General features: G+C 36.0%; 1 protein-coding gene across 1 annotated transcript in view; it reads right to left on the bottom strand.

Moving 5' to 3' along the window:
- LOC124605103 (hemocytin) overlaps positions 1–25,405 on the bottom strand; it is a 569,639-nt gene that overhangs the window by 291,555 nt on the left and 252,679 nt on the right. The window contains exons 30-35 of the mRNA XM_047136554.1: positions 21,526–21,654; positions 19,878–20,037; positions 14,190–14,406; positions 12,916–13,102; positions 4,581–4,778; positions 1,830–2,027 (exon numbers count right to left, since the gene is read on the bottom strand). Of these exons, the coding sequence (XP_046992510.1) occupies positions 1,830–2,027; positions 4,581–4,778; positions 12,916–13,102; positions 14,190–14,406; positions 19,878–20,037; positions 21,526–21,654 (1,089 nt within the window). The remainder of the gene's footprint in view (positions 1–1,829; positions 2,028–4,580; positions 4,779–12,915; positions 13,103–14,189; positions 14,407–19,877; positions 20,038–21,525; positions 21,655–25,405) is intronic.

Raw genomic sequence — 25,405 nt, 5'->3', positions numbered from 1 at the left:
TGCACTTCTTAAAATACTGCCTCCACTACCTCACAGCACTCTTAAACTTTACATTCATAAGGCACCTGTAGACTACATCTATGTCATGTTCCATGATGTTACAATTTGGCCTTCCTTGTGGCCTCCTTATATAGGTCCAAGGTTCTAAAACATGGTACACATACATTCAACATATTCTTGAACCAAAGACACAGCACAGTATATGTAAACCATGTGAAATCTGTGTGGACACTCCAGGACAATCTGTCCACCAATGACATGTCAACTTCCGCCAAACACCACGATGGTACAACTGAGCGCAATGTGGCAACTCAAGGTACAGCTCGACACTAAAGACCTCTGACACTAAAGACTTGAGTATCAAACTGATTGACAACTTCCTGGTTGTTGAGGTTCAGCATTCTGAACGTGACACTGAAAATGGTTTCATCAGCCGCCACTTCATGCCTTCTTACAAACTGCTCAATGACGTCAACATAGTAGCCTGCACATTGCATCTATCTTCCGATGTTTTTCTCACCAACATCGTTCCTAGAACACCATACCCTTCTACCGGCACAACAAAGTAACATGAAGACTATCTACCATGAGCCAACCTCAACCCAATGCCCCCGCCAACCAATATCTCACAACAATCTCATTATGGTCACACTTGTTGCCCTCCCGCATACCTGTAAGATTACTATCTTAATGCTGTGCAACAAGAGACATGCCACATTTCCCCCAGCATGCACCACATTGTGTAACCCCACTGACAATCGATCTTGCTTCACAACAAATGATCTTCCAAGCTTTCATGTAGAACAGATGTGCTTTCCTCGTTGTATAGCATTTGCGGAAAATAGAGAATATCTTCGTACTGTATCATGTTGTACATATTCCACATGATATCTACACTGTATGGATCTACACACATACCAATGTCAAGCAATGAATATAACATCATATGAAGTTTCAGTTTTACATTTACACACATATTTCAATAAAATTTACAGTCTGACAATATTCACTTCAATAACATAACTAATTTCAGAATCAATTTCAAAGACTGTAATGTAAAGCAGTTTTATATTAACACCTTACTGGGAAGGGCAACCACAATACCTTCATACAGCTATGCAGCTTTTGGAAACACCTTATCATTCTTGACTTTTTAATTGTTATAATTTTTATGATAATTTGAATAATTATTGAGTGTTGAGTGTTGTTATTGTTATTTACAAATTCTTATACTACTTTGTGCACAGACAAGTATGGTCTGTGTATAAAACTGGAAGAAGGAGCAACTGGAGGCAGAATGAAACTAATGAGCACTTTGACTGCAGAGTAGTTGTTAGTATGCAGCTTGGTTGAGACAGTGACTAAAGTAACTCATTTTGCTGGAAAGCTGCAGTATTCAAAATAAAATCAAGAAACTCATACTGGCAACAAATGCATAACTGTATTAAGTCAAATATAGATGGGTGAAAGCTTCAAATGAATCTTGCCATAAATAAAGTTGAAGAAAATGTCTGTTGCTGTTTATCTTCAAATAATTTAATCTACAGCTATGAATACCAAGACTGAAGTATGAAAGAAAGAAATTCTGAAAATAAACCGAATTCAGGTTGTGCTGACTGGAAATTTTACCCTGTGAATGTTCTTATAACTTATATCAAAATCATTAGCTCCTACCAGTAACAACAAAATATTGTATGAAATGAAACACATGTGGAATTTACAAATGTTTCTAGTAGAAAATGCAGGAACATTTTAGTTAAAATTTACTTTCATTAAAATCACTTCTTCAGACATGAAAACAAACTGAAATGTTGTACTGCCATACTCACGGGAACACTCAGGTCGGACAGCGCTTACGTCTGCTGGCCATGCGCACACCATGTTTACGGGGTGGAACCATGTTCCTGGGCCACAGTCCCTTTCCAGTAGCTCCCACTGACCAGCAGCATTTCTCTGGCATTGTAAATACTTAGAGCAGTCACTCGGATGACTAAGAAGTGGCCTTTCCACACCACAGAAATCTTCAACTGTTGGAAAATAACAACAAAATCATAACCCCTATTTACTGCACTCTTCACTCTTTTACCAAAATATGGTGATAAACACATAGAGGACTGTTTCAGCTTAATTGTCTGAAGTTAATTTACTTACATACTAACTTATAAATTTGAGATAAACTTTTAATTTGATCAGTGTCTAATTTTGTTTTGTTTTGTTTGGAACATCATTTAAGTTAACACACACACACACACACACACACACACACACACACACACTGCCTGAAGATCTGAACAGGGTGGCAGAAGTGAAGAAACATGACATCAGAGGGCGTCAGCTTTTAAAGACTACACCTGTGTACCACGTCAACAACAGCTATCAATGTCAGGCCATGTTTTCATGTAACAAAAGACTTTGCTCAACATCTGATTAAATGGTGGTAGTTGAATAATTAGTAAAAAAGGGGTCTATTTTGAAGACAGATGCTAATTTTCCATTTTTTTCAGCTGCTTATAATTATCTACGGCTACTTCATCTTTATGCAACTATACTTGACGAATGTTATGCATGCATACCACTACTCAAGATACTGAACATCAAGGGATTTCCCATCAGCAGAATCAAAAGGAGTATGATTAGTTTCAGCTAAATGTGAGGCAAAACAAGCTAAAAGGAAGGAAGGGGTCTAATGTCCCATCAACATCAAGGTCATTAGAGACAGAGCAAAAGCTCTGACTGGTTCAAGGATCGAGAAAGAAGTCAGATGTGCTCTTGTGAAGGAACAATCCTGGAACTTGCTTGTAGGAATTTAGGGTAATGACAGAAAACCTCAATCTGGATGGCCAGATGTGCATTTAAACTGCCATTCTCCCGAATATGAGTCCAGTGTGTTAATCAATGCATCACCTTGTTTGGTAGCATCAAGAGAGGCACAGCAGATTTAACAGCAACCATTAATGCAGAAGCTACCTCAAAAAAGCTCTTAATCAGCTTTTCACACAATATAATGTCAACACGTAGATAAATTTTGTGGCAAAATGCAAAGGAAAAAAGAAAGATTAGGTATGATGCCTTGTTCATGATGAGGTCATTAAAGACAGAGCATGAGCTCTTATTGAAAAAGGATTGATAAGGAGTTTGGCTGTGAGCTTTTCAAAAGAATCACACCAGCTTTTGCCCTGAGAGATTTTTTGGAACCATTAAATACCTGTACCTGAATGGATGCATGGGAATTTTACCATAATTCCCTCAAATGTTAGTCCAGCATTTTACCATTGTATAATATCATTTGGCTGCAAAAGAGAGACTGAACTCTAAACCAATCTGACAATACTAAGCACATATGTGTTACAAAACTGTAAAGTGACAATGTTTATGTTGAATGTGGTTTGCAATTTTACAAGAGAACCAATCATTATCCTACAAATTCTTAAGAAGGGAAGCCCTCAGTCTAGGCAATGTGTGTTTATGGGTGTTATATTTCTAGGTAGATGCACAGGCTCCTATGTCTTAGCATACAAAACTGGGTGCATATATACAGAGAAGATATACCCGAAGCATATGTAGATTTTAATGCCAGTGCAAAGCATTAATGACCGATCGTGTAGAATTCCTCCTGAGTAATATAAAGGTATTGAGTGCATGAGATGCTGAGCCTGATCTCCTGACTCTTTGATGGCTTGTTGTTAATGACCGAAATCTTTGCACATTTAGAGGATCCTCATAAGCAGGATAGAATAACAACAATACGAAAAGGGTAGATTGCTACTCACCACATAGAGGAGATGATGAGATGCAGACAAGCACTATGAAAAAGATTGCCATTAGACAAAGTTCTGCTTCCAAAATAGGAAATACACACACAGTCATGCAAGCACAACTCACACACACTTGGCCACTGTCTCCAGACACTGGGGCCTGGTCGCAGTCAGGTCCCAGTCCCCAGAGACAGTGGGGTGTGTATGTGTGTGAGTGTGTGTGTGTGTGTGTGTGTGTGTGTGTGTGTGTGTGTGTGTGTGTGTGTGTGTGTGTGTGTGTATGAGAGAGAGAGAGAGAGAGAGAGAGAGAGAGAGAGAGAGAGAGAGTTGTGCTTGTGTGAATGTGTGCATGTTTTCTATTTTGGAAGAAGGACTTTGTCTGAATGCTTAATATTTTAGCAGTTATATTCACTGGGCCTGTCTGCGAATCAATGCCTCCTCTATGTGGTTTGTAAGAAAATTGGTATTATTTTCCTATGGAACTCATACAATTCATCATTAACAGCACATTGCACAATTATTACTTCATGTTGTTTCTAGGAAGATGTTTACATATTTTGTTTATGTTATGTTATGTGTAACACTTTTGGTAAGCTTCACTACAACAGACAGGCAAGTTAATTATTTTTGTGATGTTTCCTAAGTTTTTAGAAAGCAGTGTACAGAAATTATGAAGCATTGTTGCACAGTACACTCATTAACAGATTCTTTAGCTTTTCAACAACAAATCTGTTTAATGATACAGGAGCACAACAGTGCTGCAGCACAGCCACAAGCATACAGGTGTGTTACTAAGATTAACGATAAATTCTGTCTGTAACTTACAGCGACATTCAGGACGAACAGTGGCAACTTGATCTGGTGAGGTGCATTGATGCTGGACTGGGTGGAACCACAAACCATCTTCACATTGCATCTCAACAATTCGGCGACCAGTTTCTGGTAGTTGTTCACACTTAAGATATGTATCACATCGGGCTGCAGTTGGAGCAAGAGGCTGATCCAAGCTGCAGAGTGTGGTTTCTAAAAACAAAGTGATTTTCATATAAGAATAATATATCATGCAGGACATATCACTGTAATAACTTATTCTCCATATTCAGGCTGTTAGAAGTTCATTTACAGTTGATGGAGAAGCAAGCATAAACTTACTTGCCACACAAAAAAATCTTCAATCAGGTTTGAATTCCTTGTTGCAGCACATAAATGGGAGGAAGAAGGAATATTAAGGCATAACACTGTGCTAGCAACATTGTTATTAGAGACGGAGCACAAACTCAGCTAGGGCACAGATGAGATAGAAATGGTATTAGGAACCATCCTTGTATTTACCGTAACCAATTTAGAGATACTGTAGAAAACTTCCTTCTCCCTAATGCGAGTAAGCACCTTACTACAGCACCACTTTACTCTGTGGGAAAGCAGACAGAAATTATTTCATCAAACATCAAAAATTTAAACTAAATTTGTATTCAAATACTGTTATGAAGGTCTCAGATAAGTTTTCACTGAAGGATACTGCTCAGCTCTGTAAGAAAAAAAGGAAAATAAGAGACAGATAGATGTTACCTGACATTGCTTTGCCCTAAGCAGCACGGTGCATATGCACAATTCCTAGGATGTTTGGACAAAAAAATGATGTATCTGTAGATGCTCATTTAAAAGAGAAGAAAAAAAAGAGCATATAAAATCGTTTCTATAAAAACAACTAACTTTTCATTTAAAACAATAAGTGAAATAATAGTGCTGGGGAAACATCATGGTTTTGGTAAAGGTAGATCTATATGGGTTACATACATATTCACAAGCCACAAATTATTGCAAGGAGGAAGGAAGTTCAATCATGAAACTTTCCTCACCTCTAAAGTACTCACTGTCACATTCAGTATAGGTAATAGTGAAAATTGTATGGTGTGGTTACCTGTCTTATGTCATATACTTAATTTTGTCTATGGAGCAATATAATTTTAATTGTCTTCCTGAACCTCATGGCAGTAATTTCTATATTTTTGATGACAGGTAGGGACAAAGGTACATTGAGCAATTTTTGATGACAGGTGGGGACAAAGGTACATTAAGCAATCACCCTTCAGACTTTCCAAAATGTTTTGTGTTCCTTTACAGGTTTCTGATGTTTTCACAGAAATTTTCAATTGCTGTACCTCTATAAAATCAGTTCATAATGCTGTCTAACAATACTTTATTGTAGCTGCTTCATCCATTCCATTGATATCACCACAAAAATAAACAGAGAGCAGCTGGTGATAAATCATTTCCATTTCCCTCTTCTTCTGTCTTCTGTCCATTGCACTATGGCCTAATGCCACCTTCTTTAAAGAGTTTTATTCCTTGAAATTTACCAGGTTAGATGGTTGTGGGTTTACATCCCTCAGTTGCAAGTAATGAAGTTACACTACTTTAGGTTAGTTTTGACACTGTGTTTGAACCACTTTTTATGGCCTCCAACATGACAATTATCCTTCATTGGTTCTCAGCAGTATGCATTGCCTAGGACATGATTAGACAAATAGACCACAGCTGATTTTGAGCTTACATAGCCTTTATATTTGTTTATTTATTTATTTACATTTGCTCTGTATGCAGCCATCACAATTATGGCTTTTGCAGACATCAGAAATAATAGTATGAAAATAACAACACTTATAAAAGACATTATATACTGAAACTGTTGCATATTATATCTACTTCATACATATATTGCATTACAGCTGTTATGCTACTGGTTCATATTACAATCAGTGACTTAAAATTCACTGAATGAATATAAAAAAAATTTCTATCAGAAAAGATTTTAATTTTGTGTTAAAGTCAGGTCCTGTTTTCTGGAAATAGTGGAATTTTGCCTTGGTATTGTGGTCATGTACATCACTACACTTATCAACTTCCATTGGTTGATTCATAAAAAATGTAACAAATTTAAATATGTAGAGAGAATATACTGTTAGGTATCTGTGCTGCACAAACACTTCCAGCATGGATCTCTATAGGCTATTCCATGAGTAAATCTTATCGGTCTTTCCTGTAACAGCAGTATTCCTTTTAAGTGAATGTCAGCTGTGCAGCCCTATAAGAAATGGCTAAATTGTTCCGTAATGTACTATTTTCAGGGTTTAGTTAGGAAATATCTTTATGAGCTGGATAAGGAGATATAAGGCACAACTGACTTTTCCACATAAAAAATTATTGTTGTTTGACTTTTCCATATACAAAATTATTGTTGTTTGTCCACCACAAAGTTTCATCAACATACATCCCCAGAAATTCACAGCTCCCAGTTTCTGATGCTGACCTGTGGTGACAACTGCCCATTTTAAACGCCAGTGATTGAGATTTTGTGACATACACATTGAATTCTTGATCACTGAAGTATTTCATTACTTCTGTTGCACCAGTAGTAGCATAAGATTGTAGTTCCTTACATTCTCTACCACAGAAAAAGACTGAGGTGTCATCTGCATAGCTTATTATATGGAACTCAATGGTTTGTTCAGTATCATTAATATATATATAAGAAAGAGAAAGGGACCAAATTGAGCCCCTCAGTACACTCTGTATTAATGTTTCAATAATGGATTGAAAGTTTATAATTTTATTATCTAGTATGTATATCAGTTTAATGCATTGTTTATAATTCAATAGATATGTGGCTAGAAGATTCACAGATAGGCCCCTGAAGTGACATAACTTCAGTTTTTTTAGAAGAAACCTATGGTTTACTATGTTTTAAGCTTTTGTCAGGTCTAAACATATACCGCCAGTCTGCATCCTTTGCTCCATTAGATAGAAAACTTAATGGAAGAGTTGTGTAACTGCTGTGGTCGTGCTTAGCTCTTTTTTGAAGCCACGCTGAGAATCTACAAGAAATTTGTGTTTTGTGAAAAAGGCACTTAGCTGTGACAGGATATTTGCAAATATATACATTGGTTTCACAACACTCATTTTTAGAACATGACTTCTCTACTGGTGCAGTTAATCAGGTAGGTAAGAGGTTTCTATATTCTTTTTATGCACACCTTAGTAACTGCACTGGATATGCCATACTATCCAGATGAATTTTTTTTCTTTAGGTGAGTATTGCTTTGTATACTTCCTGCTCATTCACCTCTGTAAATTCAACCCTGGTACACTGACTGAGTTGACCTGTGCAACTATAACATGAATTGGTAATTATTAAAAATATTGCATATAGTATTCATATTTTTCAAAATGTTACATCATGTCTTACACTGAATGGTTCTGTGCTCGTCTTCTTGAGACCTTTACTTATTAGCTAACTCACAAGATGTCTTAAATTATTTTGTTGGACTGTTCTACTGCTTTGCTGTTAATCTGCTTCCTTAGGTTAGCAATTTCAGATTTCAGAGTTTTCTTTGCCGGATGGTATTTTTCCTTAAAAATCTGCTGAGTTGAAATCATGTATATTCCACCTGAGCTTAGTCAGATTTGGTGGGAGTTACAGTCCAAGATTACTTCCATTTTGGCAACATTAAATATTTTTTGGATTTCTCTGACTGGGTAGAAATAATCACAATGGCTCAACACTTTTGAGTAGAGCACATACCATTTGTCGTCAGACCCTTTTACCTGGTACTCAGATTCCCATTTCTCATTGACTAGTTTGCATTTAAGTGTGTTAATGTGCGATTTATTCAGAGTTAATTCCTGAGGGACTTTTGGTACAACTGAATTTATGTACTGTATCACCTGATCAAAGTGGCCAGAATAATTAAAATCCAACTACTGTAATTTACATTGTCTATAACATTTTTGTTGATTACAGCATAATCATATCTAGTGGAGCATGTGTCCATTACTCTTGTGTCAGAGATGACTACATCTATCCATTTCATACTATTGTCATTATTCCATCCTGAATTTTCCATTGTTTGAATTTGTATCTACGTTAAAGTCACCAATATATTAAGGTCATTAGAACATGTCTCAACAACTATGCTACTAAGTCTATTAACAAACAATATTAAATCAGCATTTGGTGGGCGATATACCCCAATCACTTTGTGCTTCACTGACTTAAAGTCGATACTGTGAAAAATAACAACTTTCATTTTGACTGATCCTTCTTCAGTGTGGTGTTCAAAAAAAGAATTTTTTTAACTGCTATATCCTTAATAACATTAACTGCCACAATATCACCTATATGGTATTCCCTACAATAGGTATTTGCTAGTAAGTAACCTTCTAACCTATAATCTATTATTTTGCCAGATTTTACTTCATGTTCCATTATTACTAATATATGTGGTGAGAGTTCCTCTACAAATATTTGCAATATGCGTACTTTGTTTCTGAAATATTGAATATTTACATGCATCAACTTTAAAGGTGTTATACCTTCTTGAATAATTACCACCCTGTATGAATTACATTTATTCCAGTTAAATTTCTTACAATAATTTACGGCAATACTGGGTTTTTAGAGCTGTCATTTTTTATTTCACAGCCCAGCTTTTCTTCAAGTGAAGGGGCTCAGGCACATTTGAACTACATCTCTGAAAACTAGTCTGATGGTCATTTACCGAAAAAAAAGAGAGGTTTTGGAGTGTATTCCAGAAAAATTGGTCCCTCCTTCATACTATCTTTGTCACACAGTTCACTTATACAGGAAACTAGCTTGGACTTTCCCTTTCTGCTTATTTGTAATCAATGTTTCTCATGGTTCATTTTATTAGGTCTAGCAAATAGACACTGTCAAATTTATCACGCAGACTGTTAGATCAGAGATGTAGTACTAAATTTCTTTATTTAAACATGGCCACTGAGGCAAATCATGTCACACTGGCACATCTGTGATGACATCATTCATGTGAAATAGTTTTGGCAATAAGTTTAGACTACATTACAGGACTGTCTAGCTTTTGTTTCTATATATCAGTACTATACTACTCCTTTATTCCACATTGCTAATGTCTGTATGTTTGTCCTGGAAAGTAATTGTTGTGGTGTTTATGAAGCCTCTGTGATAGAATTTTTGGTCCTAGTAGTAAATGAAGCTCTTCCTTTATAGTGGCTGGGTGACTGTATAAACTTCTTACCCTGCGTATAGTAATTCCTAAAAATTCTCTTTCCAGAAACTGCTAACAGAGTAGTTGTATCTAAGAACCTGATTCTTACCTTTACAAGGAGTAGATTAGATTAGATTAGGTTGGGGAATTACCCACTTACTACATCCAAATATTCAATATTCGTCTAACGAGTAGAAGGAGTTGCCATTAAGAAATTCTTTTAATTTCCTTCTAAATTCTATATGGCTATCTGTCAGACTTTTGATGCTATTAGGTAAGTGACCAAAGGCTTTTGTGGCAGCATAATTTACCCCCTTCTTAGCCAAAGTTAGATTTAACCTTGAGTCGTGAAGATCATCCTTTCTTCTAGTGTTGTAGCCATGTACACTGGTATTACTTTTGAATTCGTTCAGATTGTTAATAACAAATTTCATAAGTGAATATATATATTGTGAGGCTACAGTGAAGATTTCTAGCTCTTTAAATAAGTGTCTGCAGGATGATCTTGGATGAGCTCCAGCAATTATTCTGACTACGCTTTTGTGCAATGAACACTCTTTTAGTCAATGATGAGTTACCCTAGAATATGATGCCATACGAAAGCAAAGAATGAAAATAGGCATGGTAAGCTAATTTACTCAGATGTATATCACCAAAATTTGCAATGACCCTAATAGCATAAGTAGCTGAACTCAAACGTTTCAGCAGATCCTCAGTGTGTTTTTTCCAGTTCAACCCCTCATCAATGCATACACCTAGAAATTTTGAATATTCTACCTTAGCTACTGGTTTCTGATCGAAGTCTATATTTATTAATGGGGTCATTCCATTTACTGTGTGGAACTGTAAATACTGTGTTTTGTCAAAGTTTAATGAGAGCCCATTTGCAGAGAACCACTTAACAATTTTCTGAAAAACATCGTTTACAATTTCACCAGTTAATTCTTGACTGTCGGGTGTGATAGCTATACTTGTATCATCCGCAAAAAGTACCAGCTTTGCATCTTCATGAATATAGAATGGCAAAGCATTAATATATATTAAGAACAGCAGAGGATGCAAGACCGAACCTTGCGGCACCACATTCTTGATTGTTCCCCAGTTTGAGAAATCACCAGTTTTTTGCATATTATGTGAACTGTTTATTTCAACTTTCTGCACTCTTCCCATTAGGTATGATTTAAGCCATTTGAGCACTGTCCCTTTCATACCACAGTACTTGAGCTTATCTAGAAGTATTCCATGTTTTACACAGTCAAAAGCCTATGATAGATCACAAAAAATCCCAACGGGTGACTTCCGGTTAACCAGTTGGTGTTCTATACAGTCATTGCTGCCTTAAAGAAAGATTCTGAATCATTAGTTACTATAAAGAGCTGCATTTTCCTGAATTTGAGAGTAAGTGGTTTCTTTCACACGTCTGACATCTCTGTTTTGAATGCCTGGAAGGCTTTTTGCCTTCTTCAGTGACCTTCCATGCCTTTCCCAAACAGTAAAAACTTTCTTCTTCCTACTAAAAGGATCTGAACACCTCTATCATTTTGTCAAACCAGTCTTGTTGTAGCTTTTACTTTCACCCCACTGCTCATTTGAATATGAAAGCAACTGGAAATCCAGATTTCTAATAGAGTTCCTGAGAGTTCAGAGGGCATTCATGCAAAATACAAGAGATATATCCCTTCATGAATTTACCAATTTCTCATTATTCTCAATCAGATACTCAAAGGCAATAGAACTCCAAAACTCAAAGCAGACTAGAAAAATTCCATATCAATTATATACAAAAGTAAGTGAATAAAATATCTCTTAATTTACCTGAAGGTGTGAGTGCACACAACTACTCTCTATATGGATAATGATCTGAGAAGTTGATAAGACACACAAATATGAGATTGGAAACTGTAGCTCAAAAACCACGAGTTGCAATGTTCAAATTCTTCTCCATGTGATGTTCAACAGCTCAACACAGTCCTTTTATTTACTTGTACCACTGTATTCCACACCAGATTTTTCACTATACCTTTAAGCTTTACAATTATTTATGTAAAATCAACAACAATGAATTTCCAAAATAGCACCTCCACAAAACTACAAGCTAAACCTAAATGGCTAAGACAATGGTACTGTCTCATCATATCTTCTGCAATTCAAAATGTTGGGCTACCAACCATTTAGCATCACAACTACACTCTCAGCCAAAGATTTACAAACCGATTTAGCTAACACATCCAACAGATTCCTCTTGAAACAGTACAGTTGAAAGCACTGAGCAGTGGATGGTCACACGGTAGTTCAGTTTACAATCTTTCATTCTTCCTTAGAGTGCGCAGACAGCAGTTTCACTGTCCAGGTGCTTTATTTTTAGGCATTTGAGTTATTCCTCACAATTCATGCAGTTGAACCAATGTTCATGAGCAATGTGCCAAAAAATGTTTGACTGTCACCATTCATTCATAGCTGTCACTCAAGCTTAACTGGAACTTGTAGAGGACAAATGGTGCTCGTGAGTTTTTAACTTAGGAAACCTGGATTTGCCAAACTGTACCCCATCTATCTAAAAACAAAATCCCACCAATTGGGAGTGGGGGGGGGGGGGGGGCGGCAGGGAGGGACATGGTATTTTAAACATCATGCATACAGGAGTAAAATATGGGTATTAAAAGGGAGAGATGTAGCCCAGATAAAAAGCAACAGCAGAAATCAGGATCCTATGTGCAGTAATAAGGTACTTTCAAGAAATGTCTGTAGAAATGATGTCACCAGGAAATAATCAGGTATATTATTTAATAACATAAAAAATTAATGGTTACCAAAACAAATTAATGAACTATATAACAAGAAAGGAGGAAAATTGTATGTCAAAATAATTGTGTATTTTACACTGTCAAGGAGACTGGGGGTGTAGCGCAATAGAAAATGAGACACTCAGTCCAGAGCTGTCCAGAGGGCCTAGTACAAATCCTGCCCCCAGTCCCACCTCCCCACCATCATCTCTCACACTCCTATGATCAATGATCAAGTGAGACTGAGGATTCTGGTATTCTACAATAATGGCCTGAAAATGGGGCAAGTTTCACAAACTACAAGTAATGTTATTACTGTAAAACAGTACTTACCCCCACAGCTGCAATACAGTCTTATCTCATAATCCCTACAACCATCTTTGCAGACTAGGCCTTCTTCCAAGTTACATTTCACTTTCTCTCCAGTATCACTGTGGTCAAGTTCACTGCCCACTGCACGACATTCAATTTCAGTCACATTAGTTCTGCTGCAGATACCTTTCTGGCCATATACATTATCCTGGAAAAATTGGAAAATTAGCACAATATTAGCCAAAGTATGGGACACATACATGGAGTGTTCAAAAGAAAAGGTAAAGAACAACACTGTGGTTATAACTAAAGTCTTTATTCAAAAGTAATCATCAGGGACCTGAACATAACTATCCCACTGTTTCATAAGCTGAAGGATTCCCTGTTCCCAGAATTACTATGGCTGTGACAGGAGCCAGTCCTCCACTGCAATCTTCAGTCTGACATCCAAGTTGTAGCACTTCTTCCTTTTGAGATGTTATTTTAGCAGACCAAACATAAGGAAATTGCTAGGCAACATGTCCAAACTGTAAGGCAGATGCTCAAGCAGCTCCCACTCAAGCTTGGCAGTTATACTTCTGTGTGAACTGGAAGATGGGTGGACATGTGTTATCACAGAGCAGAATCACTCCCTCCGTGAGCAGACCCGGCCATTTGTTCCTGATGGATTTGTGTAGGCTACATAATGTCTTACAGGACACATCACTCTTAGTGGGTTTTGTGTACTTGAGGAATTCTACTACTATCAGACCTTGAATGTTGAAAGAGACAGTAAGCATCACCTTGACTGCTGAGGGCACAGATTTGAATTTTTTAGGTGAAGGTAACAAAACATGTCTCCATTGTCTAGATGCCTCACTACGTTATCTCAAAGCTGCATTTGTATATCTCAACCAGTCTGGTTGTTATCCTACGTTTTCGTAGGAACACTCCTTATAATTAATGATAAAGAAGACTTTTATTTTACGTATGTTATTTGCAGTAAATTACTGTAGAATTATGATTATTGCAGATATAAACACACAATAATTTAAGTACATATAGTTGATTTTTTAACTATGAACACACAATTATTTAAGTACATATAGTTGATTTTTTTAACTATCACTTCTGACTGAAATAACTATCTATTTAATTTAATTAGTTGTATCAAAATGACTGGAAAGGATTTAACTGACCAAGGCAAACAGTTCTAACTACACTCTCTCTTCTAAGATAAATTACGTCTTTTTCAGTACAATATACTTTAAATACAGCATATGATTTTAAAGCAGATACAGAAATAATACACTCACAGAGATGGTGTCAGGGATAGGCTCTTTATCATATGACTTGTCATCTGAAGGTGTAAAAGAGTTCAACCAGCTGCTCCAACCTGACTTGCATTCTGGAGCAGGTGCAGTTTTTGGCAGCCCAGTGGTTGGTGCAATGGTTGAGAAGGTTTGGTGTATTGGCTGCTCAGTGGTGGAACATGGCTCCCCTATGCACTTCTTCTGGTGGTGTGAACAGAAGCTGCCAAAAACAAGAGTTAGTCCAGATCATGAGTAAAATTCCGTGCTCTAAACCAGCATAATATTTATTTTTCATTTTCTCAGAACTCAACTTTTTCTTTCTTTGTGGGAAATTACCCATCCCATTGTTTCATTTTATAAGGGTGCACTGAAAAGTAATGCCTTCGACTTTAGTAATTAAAACTTCTGGGCTAAGAGGCCGTGGTCCAATAGTAGAGGGAGAAGTATTTCTACCATTGGACCAAGGCCTCTTAGCCCAGAAGTTTTAATTACTGAAGACGCCGGCCGTGAAAGCCTACACGCTATGATTGCCTTCGACTTTGTTATGTGAAATGCTTAAAGCTTTTTAAATAAAACAAATACTAACATTCTACATATTTATTCATCATGTCTGAATATTTGCAGGCCTCTGCCACTAGAAGGGCTCCAAATCATAGTATGTAACATGGTTGTATGTAACATAACTATGTTGGTGTATTAAAAACTATGTGTTGTAATCAAGTTTCAAACTTGAAGAGCTCATTCAAAAATGATGTGCCCACTTCTTCAGCATGACAATGCTAGACCACACACAGGTGCTGGAATATCTGCAACAATCCAACACCTTGGGTTCACAGTGATCATCCTCCATACAGTCATGACTTGGTCCCATTTGATTTTTAACTGTTTCTGAAACTTAAATAACACCTTCAAGGACTTCACTTTGACAGCAATGAGGCAGCGCAACCAGATGGGAGGTTGTGGCTCCATCAACAAAGTAAAACATTCTACAGTCATGTTATCAACAAACTGGTCTCTAGTTCGGGGAAACGTGGTTGTTAGCAGGGTGATTATGTTGAGAGATAAATATGTAGACATGAAGGATAGATATCTACAATGTTAATAACATTTCTTTTAGTTAAAAAGCTATACAAGTTTTCATATAAAAAAACTGTAGTCATTACTTTTCAACCGTGCCCTTGTATCTTTTAAGTCTTTTGTACTTTCCCCATGTCTTCCTTGACTTCCATAAAATATCTAATGTGGCTCTTACTGTTCCATAATATCTCTATTATTATCCTGATGATACAGTTTTCTGGTGTCATGGTTAGCCCTTCTTCCTGATCATGCTCATTACTGGTAACATTTTCATGTAGACTGTTTCAATAGAATCTAGTCTAAACTGTAAGTTTTCCAGGTAATTTTTATTTTGCATGTTTTGACCATTCTTCTTTTTATTAGAGTATTCTTTCTATTTCTGCTGTGTTACTTGTTTTGAAAGTGGTTTCCCTTGGACATATTAATTTGCATTGTGTGACAATTTTGTAGTGTTTTAGTTCTGTGGCTACTGAGAGGACTTTTATTATGTACGTAATTTTGGTGATAAATTGTGCTTTCATCAGTTCATTTATTCAAAAGCATAATATTTTAGAAAAGCACAAAGTTAAGCATATAAACAAGTAGTAATAAACCAAAATATAACCAACAAAAGATTAGTTTTAATATGAAGCTGTCTCTGTATGTATACAATTACCTGCCCTGCGTCCAAAATTAATGAAAAGCGATATTTGCACTCTGTGTATGCTTAATATTGTTGCAAAAACTATTACAGAAGGAAGCCAACCAGTTCAAAGCACAACAGTAATTTAAGTGTCTTGAAAGCTGAATATCCAGGAAAAGCACCAACAACCCCTGTTTTATCTCTTAGGAAGACATTTTTTCAAGCTCAAACAATCTACAGGTTGAAAACAAGACCCGTAAAAGCTTTCCACATTGTGCAATCATGTGTCATGCAAATGGAAAGAAAATACATCCAAAGATCCAGTATTACTGGTTTGGTTGCAACAAGCCCCTCTATGAGTCCAGACTTGAAAAGTTATTTTTAGCTAAAAGACAAGTACAGTGCTCATTGTACAGATGCGTAACAAGTAGAAATGTATTGTGAAAAGCGGTCAGTGTTTACAGACACAGCGAAGTGATTCCTTTGAAAATTATGAAAATACCATTGTAATCGAGGAAATAGTAAGCTACCATTAGTAGATAAACAACAGCTATTTAATGCACCTGTGGAGACAGGAGCTTTCTTGGAAGTGGACTTGTTTCTTTCTAATTTGCCACATGAAGTTTATCTGGCATAAACACGAATAGCATCCAGCAGTACAGCGATACATAATTGTTAACCCTTAGCTCTTCATGTCATCTTTTTGTCACACACTGTCCCAGATGCAGTCTGAGGGACCACTATATTTAAATGGCCAAAAAATTGAATTCAGAAATTTCAGTGTAACAGTTCAGATTTTACATAAAAGATTGCACACATAACACACAAAAAATATATTCCAATAAATTTTAAAGTTAATTTTTACGAAGAAAAAACACATTTAAACAGAAAACTATACAACATGAACATAATATTACATGATAATGTTAATACTGTGCAAATCAAATACCCTGCACTCCAAATTTTACTTTTTGCTATATTTTTATTGGTTATTATGCATGTAATAATAAAAACATAACAAAATCCCATAAAATATTCAAAAAATGAAAATTACTCTAATACTTTTTAGGTGTTTACTTTCCTTCTCAGAGGTTTTCTTTGCACTTGCTGGAAATTTTTGTACAGATTTCAAGTCAGATTGGCTTCTTGCAACAATGGCACAATAAGACATCTTTTTCTTCTTTTTTGGGTCACAGGTGGAGCATGTTTTGCATTTTTCCAAATGTTGTGCAATGACTTGTACTCTCAGTTCCGCTACACCCAAAAAGTATGGTGAAGGATGCATGAAGTTGAATGGTATGTGATACTTGTTGTCTCACTTTTTATCTGTGGTGTCACCAATGAGATTCTTCAACAATTAATGTGGTTCACCTGAGTATTGTCTTCGTAGGAATTGTGAAGGACAAACGATCCACCCCACTGATGTCTGACTTGCAGAAAAATAATACCACTGGCCATTTCTGGAAGAGGCTTTGACAACCAATGATATTTATTTCAACCTAATGTATTTTTAGCAGAACCTTTAGCTAAAAATTCAGTATCAACACTTCTGACTTCATCACTTTGATTACTTGTTTCATTCTTGGATTTCACAGTTGGTAAAATGAATTTTGTCTTCACTTTCACACTGTTCCTGTTGAATTTTGTTGTCACTATCTGATCCAACATTGTTTCTTAAACTGTCCTCAAACCATTTTAAAACAGTATCCTCAAAGACAGGGTCTGTAGCATGAACAACAGTTCATGTAGACCTGGCTTCTGAAACCATAATGAAAGTCACACGTGCAGTCTCAGAGACTGCTGGCATGAAAGAAGCAGTAAAGGTCCACATCATATTCAAGCAGGTACTAACAAAGGAAAGGCAGCTTCAGGAAAGAAAACTACACAATGCACAATGCTGTAATCTTTTACCCCCCTGCTATGCATTACCAACCAAATAACAATAAACACTAGCAGTCTGTGAGACCACAGTTCGGACATTAAGGGTTAATATGGTAAACAGATTAAGTTTCTATAATATAATTCCTGATGGAAACTATGGAACACAATGAATGAATGATAGTCCATGAGTCGGTTTTAAACACACAGCTATTTTTATATTCCCATTAGACAGTAACATGGAAGAGGTCACAGCTATTGTCAAACTGCCGAGGCCATCTTCTATCCATAAGTGCACCCATTGAGCAATCTTTCTGGAATGGTTGTGTGACTGAAGGGGCTGCAGCCTACAGCCAGTGCTTGGCTTACATGGATGCTACTGTTATCTTCTCACTGTACCTGTATTTCAGATCACTGCTACAGAATTGCTTCTAACTGGTTTGCTCTATGGCTGTATATTTGTCAAGCTGGTATTGGAATTGTTGTTACACACTGGTCTTGCTTGGAACGTTACTGCACCAGATTGCTCTTGAACCTCTGCTGACCTTACTGCTCTAAACATATCACTGTAAGAGTCTGTATCTGCTCATCTGGAGCTTCTAATGTATAGCTTTAAAAAATTTAAAAAAAAATGAGCAGCCAGTCATACAGATAGCGTCATCAGCTATATTAAAACTAATATTTTGTCAATGAATGTGATAGTTAATTAAGTTTTTCTGTCAGTCAACTGTACGAAAATGTATGCCTCAGTTAACTCAGGTTAACCTTTTGCATAATTTTCAGCAGATGATTACATTGAGTTCTGTGACAAAAAATACTACACATTGTTGCACTTGTTTCTCAGTTAGCTACATGAAACAAAAGTAAAGGATATGGACACTTAGGACATAAATGGATTAATGGTACACTGCCCTCCCACATATTAGGGATAGGCGTTGATGAGATATTTAATACTAATCTTTTTCCCTAACCATAGACATTGTGGTGCTGCTGCTGCTTCTGATTTCATCAGCTTTGATATGTCCCTTAGTATCCCAGACGAACGTAACATGAAGTAGTTTTCTGTCTGTTGGCAGATTCCGAATAACTGAAACATTTAAGACATGTGCCAACTTCTCCATATAGCTCCTTTTTCTGTAAAACATGATAATTTCTTTTTATCAGCATAATTAAGGAAGCAATAGTAGAATAGGTGCCAATAAAACATGCTGCTCCCAATATAGCTCTGCAGCCCACTTTGGAGGAAGCCAGGCTTAATCAGTGTTAGATTGCACCTCATACAGCATTGACAGACAGTGCTCCCAAGCAACAGGACATGCTGGATTGTTTATGACTGATTGCTTCTGAAATTTACAGAATTGCTGCCACTAAAGTTTGTACACAAATGAATTGGACTGAAATGGCAGAAGATTGGCAAAAATATTCTTCTTGAAATATTGGGAAAATGCTTTTTATCAATATGAATTGAAACATAAGGAGATTTTTTTGTATATCTTACTCATTAGTTGCAGAACGTGCATAGATGATAGGCATACTCTTTAGTTTCTCTTGCTAATGTAGTATATTGTAAATGAAGGCTATAGGCAATAAATTTAAGACATCTAGTGCAGTAATATACTCCTACCCCAAACATCCTACAGCACAAACCTCAATATTTTGAGTTGAATCCCTTCACATCTATTCTAATGATCATTATGCCAAATCAGATTCAATTAAGAAGTACATATAGTTATACTTGCTACCAGTACTTGATCTGTGATGGTACACACCAGTACATTGTACCAGTATGAGAAAAACTCAGAGCTGCAGATTTTTAGATGTGGTATGATAGAATTTTTGCTGTGGTTGAAGCAATGGAAAACAGGTGTTGTGTTCACACTTTTAAAAAGCTCAAAAAAGCTTTAAAATAGTGTTTTAAGAAGTCCAAATTTCAAAAACACTTCCTGGAAGGTTACAGTAGCAGAACCTCTCTTTTTCACAAATCAAGCACTGCTTGTCATACCCTGTACATGTTAAGGGTGGGCTTGACATTCAGCATGCTGCACTGTAATGTGCCCATTCAAATAAAATAACACCACAATGTATCAACAATTATAAGCAGAATGTGTGCTTACCATCGATGACAGGCATCTTCTTCCATCAAATCACCCTCATAGTAGGTAGCCTGTGCTGTCTGAAGACAGACTGGAGGCTTGCATTTGTTAACAGTAACACACTCTAAGGCTGTAATGTTTGAGTATACTTCATTATCTGGACATTTCTTGGCTTCACAACCTGGATGAACACATTGAGAGGATATTAAAATAAACTTTTAGTAAAATAAAGATAAACAGATATCCTGTTTATCAGTCAGCAGCAAATACTGAAAGGATACAGCTATCAGAAACTCATTTTTGGAGCTAATTATTTAATCTATCTAAAGACAGGAAAAGGTGAAATAAGTGAGATTTTGCAAAGGATCAAATGCTAATTCTCCTAGGATGAAGGAAGGGAAAGCAGAATACAATGGGATGGGAAATATAAATAATCACATTTTTCTTTAATGACATGGTAACCAGAACTGTTATCATACTTTGTGAACAAATTACTCTGCAAAATACAGGTACAACAGCTCAGTAAAGTATGTTTAATGAATTTACTAAATTCCGAGAAATTAACTGAATACATCTACCTTGTTTAACATACTTTCTGTTCTTTACAGCAACAAGTTGATAAAACTGAAAAATGAATTTCTGAGCATAAGATATGTACCCATACCAAAAATGCACTAAAAGTGTGTGTCTTTTAATTATTAACATGTGGCTAGTAGTGTAAAAATATTTTAGAATCTCATCAAGATAGCCAGAATGAAAGCCTTAATATTCTTTAGACACACAAGACAGTTAATACAGATAAAGTAATTCACACAGATGACAAATAGAAGATGAGATAATATGAAAGCTTGTAGCTGAAGAACAACGTAACTATAACGTGCTGAATAATATGAAACAAAAAAATAAAAAAGAAACACAATATCATAAGAATGTGTGCTTTTCTCATGGTGGGTTGATAGACAACTCACTGTCTTCCTGTAGTTTCTTGAGTCTCTGCAACTTTCAGAGAACACACTCAAAGCTTGAAATTCAGTATTGTATATCATAAAATTCTCTCTACTGCATACTAGCCACTTTGGATCAATAAAACAGTTAATACTCTTGCATGAGTTGCTTATTCACAATTGTAATTAATAAAAAAGTAGGCAGGAGGTTAATTGTATAAAAATGTCAATTCATTTGTCGAAACTATAAAAACATGAGACAGATGGTCCATCATTACTTAAACTCATGAAACAAAATTCTTAATACACTAATAAACACACCCTAAAAAGAGCAAGATATAATCTTAGCTTTCAGACCTTCCTTCCTCAGGGAGGAAAGAAGGGTAGGTTGGAGATGGTTATAAAAGGAATGTAGCAACATCAAACATGAATATATTAAACTAAAATAAAGAATATTTCATCAACAATATACATACATGAGACAATGGGCAACACATTACAGATGTATCTCTCACACTAACTGAAGTAATATTTTATTTTGAGAGAAAAAAATTGAGCTTTTCTATTTTTCATATAGTGACTATGTCAGATATTGAAAGGTGCTCACTTATATTTCATCTATAGAACAAATCAGGCCTGTATGTCACTAAAAAAATATACACCTTAATAATTTTTAGAAAGTATTTCAGCAAACTTTGATCTCAGTCTGCACATTTGCTACTCACCTTCAACACAATGATCCTTACTGCACATTCTTGTAATTGTCTCATATTTGAGAATGTTGTCACATGTCTTCTTGGGGCAGGTAGTTACACAAGGTCTGTATTCAGAACAGCGTTCATCACACTGCAAGGCTGTAAAGTTATCTGCCGTTATACAAACTGTCTACAATTTTAAGATTAAACAAATAAAAAGGTGAGAGATAGCAAATAGATACAACATATGAAATGTTGCACCATTCATTATGTTATCTTCATACAAACTGAATTTCTGTAGTAACTGAATTGATCATGTTGTTAACTGACCATAAAAAGCTTAGTAGAATATGATAAGCCTTTATTTGTTTATTTTTTTGTCCATGAGACCTTCTTGGTACATAGAATATATATAAGATGTTGGACATCATTTAACACAATACTGTTTCCATCATTAATCGCTTATGGTTATACTATTTATTATTGGTACATTACTTGTATTTGTTCAGTCGTTACAATTTTACTATGATTTCAGTGGATAAGAATGGTACATTATTATTCATAATGGCATATTATTATTTATAAAAATACTCTTTCAGACTGTAGAAGTAATGATCAATTAGATATGCCTTCACTGCAACTTTGAACCCCGCCATGTTGTTTATTGATTTATGTTACTTAGTAGTTTCCTGAATATCTTTTTTCCAAGATGCAGAACTCCATTTTGGCAGAGCTTAGTTTTTGTGTGGTGCATATGGAGATCCATATTTTGCCTTGTTATGAGTGTGTACATCTTCATTTTTGAGGAGAGTGCGGGAGTTTCAGTTGCTTACTGCCATATGAATGCTATGGTTTCATATACATGAAGCATGGAAGTGGGAGGATTTGCAGTTTTCTGAAGAGTGGCTCACAAGATTTTCTGTGTTTGGCACCTTCTATGATTCTTATGACTCTTCTTTGAATTCTAAATAGCTCAATAGCGATTAGAGAAGCTCCCCAGAAAATGACTCCATACTTCAGGATTGATTGGACATTACATAGTACACACTTTTTAGGCAGCCTTTGTTACAGCAGCTTTGAAGGATACTCATCACACAGCAGGATGTGTTCAATTTGTTGCTGAGACTGTCAATATGAGTTTCCCTGAGTAACTTTGTCAGGTCAACTCCATTTACAGCTTTGTTTGAAAACTGGATGTTTATAGTTTGCGGGACCTTTTCCTTGACATTACTGAAGTTGATTGCTACAAGTTTACCTTCATTAATGATTAATTTAGTGTATGTGAACCATTCTGCTATGCTGACCATTGTCTTTCTTATGTTTAACTGTAGTAGGTTTTCTGATTTTGCAGTAATGAGAAAGCTTGTGTTGTCAGCAAACTGGTAAGCTACACTACATTTGCTGGACCCAGTACTGGTCCTTGGGGAACGCCGTATTTCATGTCTTGGTAATCTGAGTAATGGTTTCTGATTTTCTTGCAGTCAACTTGTTTTATTTCCACTGTTTGTTTCCATCTGAAAAGGTATGACCTGATCCAGTCATTAGGTATGGCTCTGGTGTCTAGTTGATGTAATTTCTGTAGGAGTGCTTCATGATCTATAATATCAAATGCTTTTGACAAGTCAAGGCATACATCAGTGATCTATTTGCCACCCTCCACTTTCTGGTAAATTTCACTTAGGAATTCATAAATAGCACTGTTGGTTGAGCGGTTCTTCCTAAACCTGTGTTGTGCTGTGGATAGGATTTGATATTTTCCCATAAAGGCTGTAAGTCTTTTGTGGAAGACCTTCTCTACAATTTTTGAGAATCCAGACAATAGGGCAATTTCCCTGTAATTGCCAACTTCTTCTGTGTTTCCTTTTTTGTAGACTTCCCTCAATTTTGTAATTTCTAGACAAGAAGGGAAAGTCCCCCTGATACAGGTGAACTATGCAATATGTTAGTGATTTTATAATGAGTTCACTACACCTTTTGATTATGTTATCAGGTGTACCATTTACTCCTGAAGACTGTTTCATTTTTAAGGTTTTTATGATGGTCAGGGTTCCTTCTTCATTTGTTGGGTACATGACTTGCAATTGGGGCACTAAGACTGTTTAGTGTCCTGTGGGTCCTCATCATAAGATGTTTCAGGTGTAACAACCAAGTTAAGTTTCTGATTTAAAATGAAGGTAAAATTCTCATCATAGTTTTGAAACCACATATAGATTTCTCCAAATACTACTGTGGTCACTACAAAGCTGACAGTAACAATTAAAGCTAATAAAAATTGTCACTCATGACAAAAAATTTAAACTGTCTTTCTTTGTTCATAGACCAGTCTCAAACAATTCAACTATAGCTGAAGTTTGATAGCTGCCAAATTATGGTATCTACAACAAAAACAAATTTATTTCTGGGAAACAAAATGCTTGGACTAATTCTTTTGCTGCAAAAAATTCAATGAAAATTCCAACAGAACTGAACTGGTGGAATTGGTGTTTACTACCTATTCACCTTCCTTTTTATGATGCTGAAATAATGTATCAATAAATGCAAAGCTTTTATGCCTAAAAAAAGTGGCTGTCTTCTAGCTATACATTTTCAGAAGTTCAATAACCATCTTTCTCTCAATAACTATCATTGATTTGCATTTGCCAGATCTCTTTCTCATGAAATTCCATACTCTGATGTTTTACTGAATTTATGAAATCTTGTGAAACAGTGAATACCTGATTCTCCAAAGAATTTAACTCCCATGTGTAAAGCAGCTTGTAATGCCTGATTAGTTTAAAAATGAGTTAATGTATTATGTATTCACAGCAAACATGTAGGCAATAAAAGGTTTTAAATTATACTTAAAGTTTTTTGCAACTCATTTAATGACATCATTAAGTAACACTGGATGATTATAGTTCGGATAATGCACACTCCAGCTTAAGCAATAGCAAGTTTCTCATGCATCTCAATGTTAATGGCATCATATCTCCTAAACTAATTGACACTGTACAATGATTGCAGTTACGTTCAGTGGTGTATGTGGATACTGTCTGAAAATAGAATTGGTAGCGCAGAAGTAATAAATTAAAATATAATGTCTGAGGCTGAAGTTTTACTGCAACAGTGAAAATGTAGTTAAGTGATAAATTTTTCCTTTTTTGTGGGTGGTGTCAATGAGGAAAATTTTCATAAGTGTTTGAAATTATGTGTAAAGTTTGTTGGAAGTGGCCAAGTGCTGTTATTCTCAAATACTGGGTGAGACAAGTCTGGGCATTTGCACACCTTCAATTATGCTGCCTCAAGACAAACACACAGTTTCTAACTGTTATATTTTTTTTGTTGTGTGAAAATTTTAACATAATATTATACCTATATTGAAAATTAAATTTTTGTTGCCCCTGGAGACCACTAGACTAGCAGCCTGAAATTGATACTGGGTTCTGTGACATACACTTAGTAATTTAGATTCCTTCCTCCTGTCTGCAAGCAACGTAACTTTTAGGGGAGGTATTCAAAGAGGCCCATTTTATGTGGCTTTAAATTCCCAAAATGGAGGCACAAATGAGTCAGTTATTTATAAAGATCTTTGAGATGCTTCAGGAAAAGAGTGTTACAGGCTGTCAGGTAAAAGTGAGCAGTGAGCTCCAGTTTTTCAACATGCATTCTGAAAATTATCCAACAACCTGCAGTTTGGTGCAGTCACAGTTATTAATGGTAACCTAGGGCCTAATATACATTGTGTATGCTGTATCACTCGAAAATACATGCTGATTCATGGTCTAAACTGTTGATGCCTTTGGTAACAGTGGGCACTTGAATAAGCTGAAGATATATGAAGAGCTTATTTCAATAGTGGCACAAGTCCATTACCTCCACTTTTCTGTCTATAATGCTTGCGACATTAATGATCCAAACAAACAGAAAGAAA

Source organism: Schistocerca americana, chromosome 3, assembly GCF_021461395.2.
Source record: "Schistocerca americana isolate TAMUIC-IGC-003095 chromosome 3, iqSchAmer2.1, whole genome shotgun sequence".
NCBI lineage: Eukaryota > Metazoa > Arthropoda > Insecta > Orthoptera > Acrididae > Schistocerca > Schistocerca americana.
The sequence above is the reverse complement of the archived record's forward strand: the minus strand, read 5'-3'. Positions and strand labels throughout refer to the sequence as shown.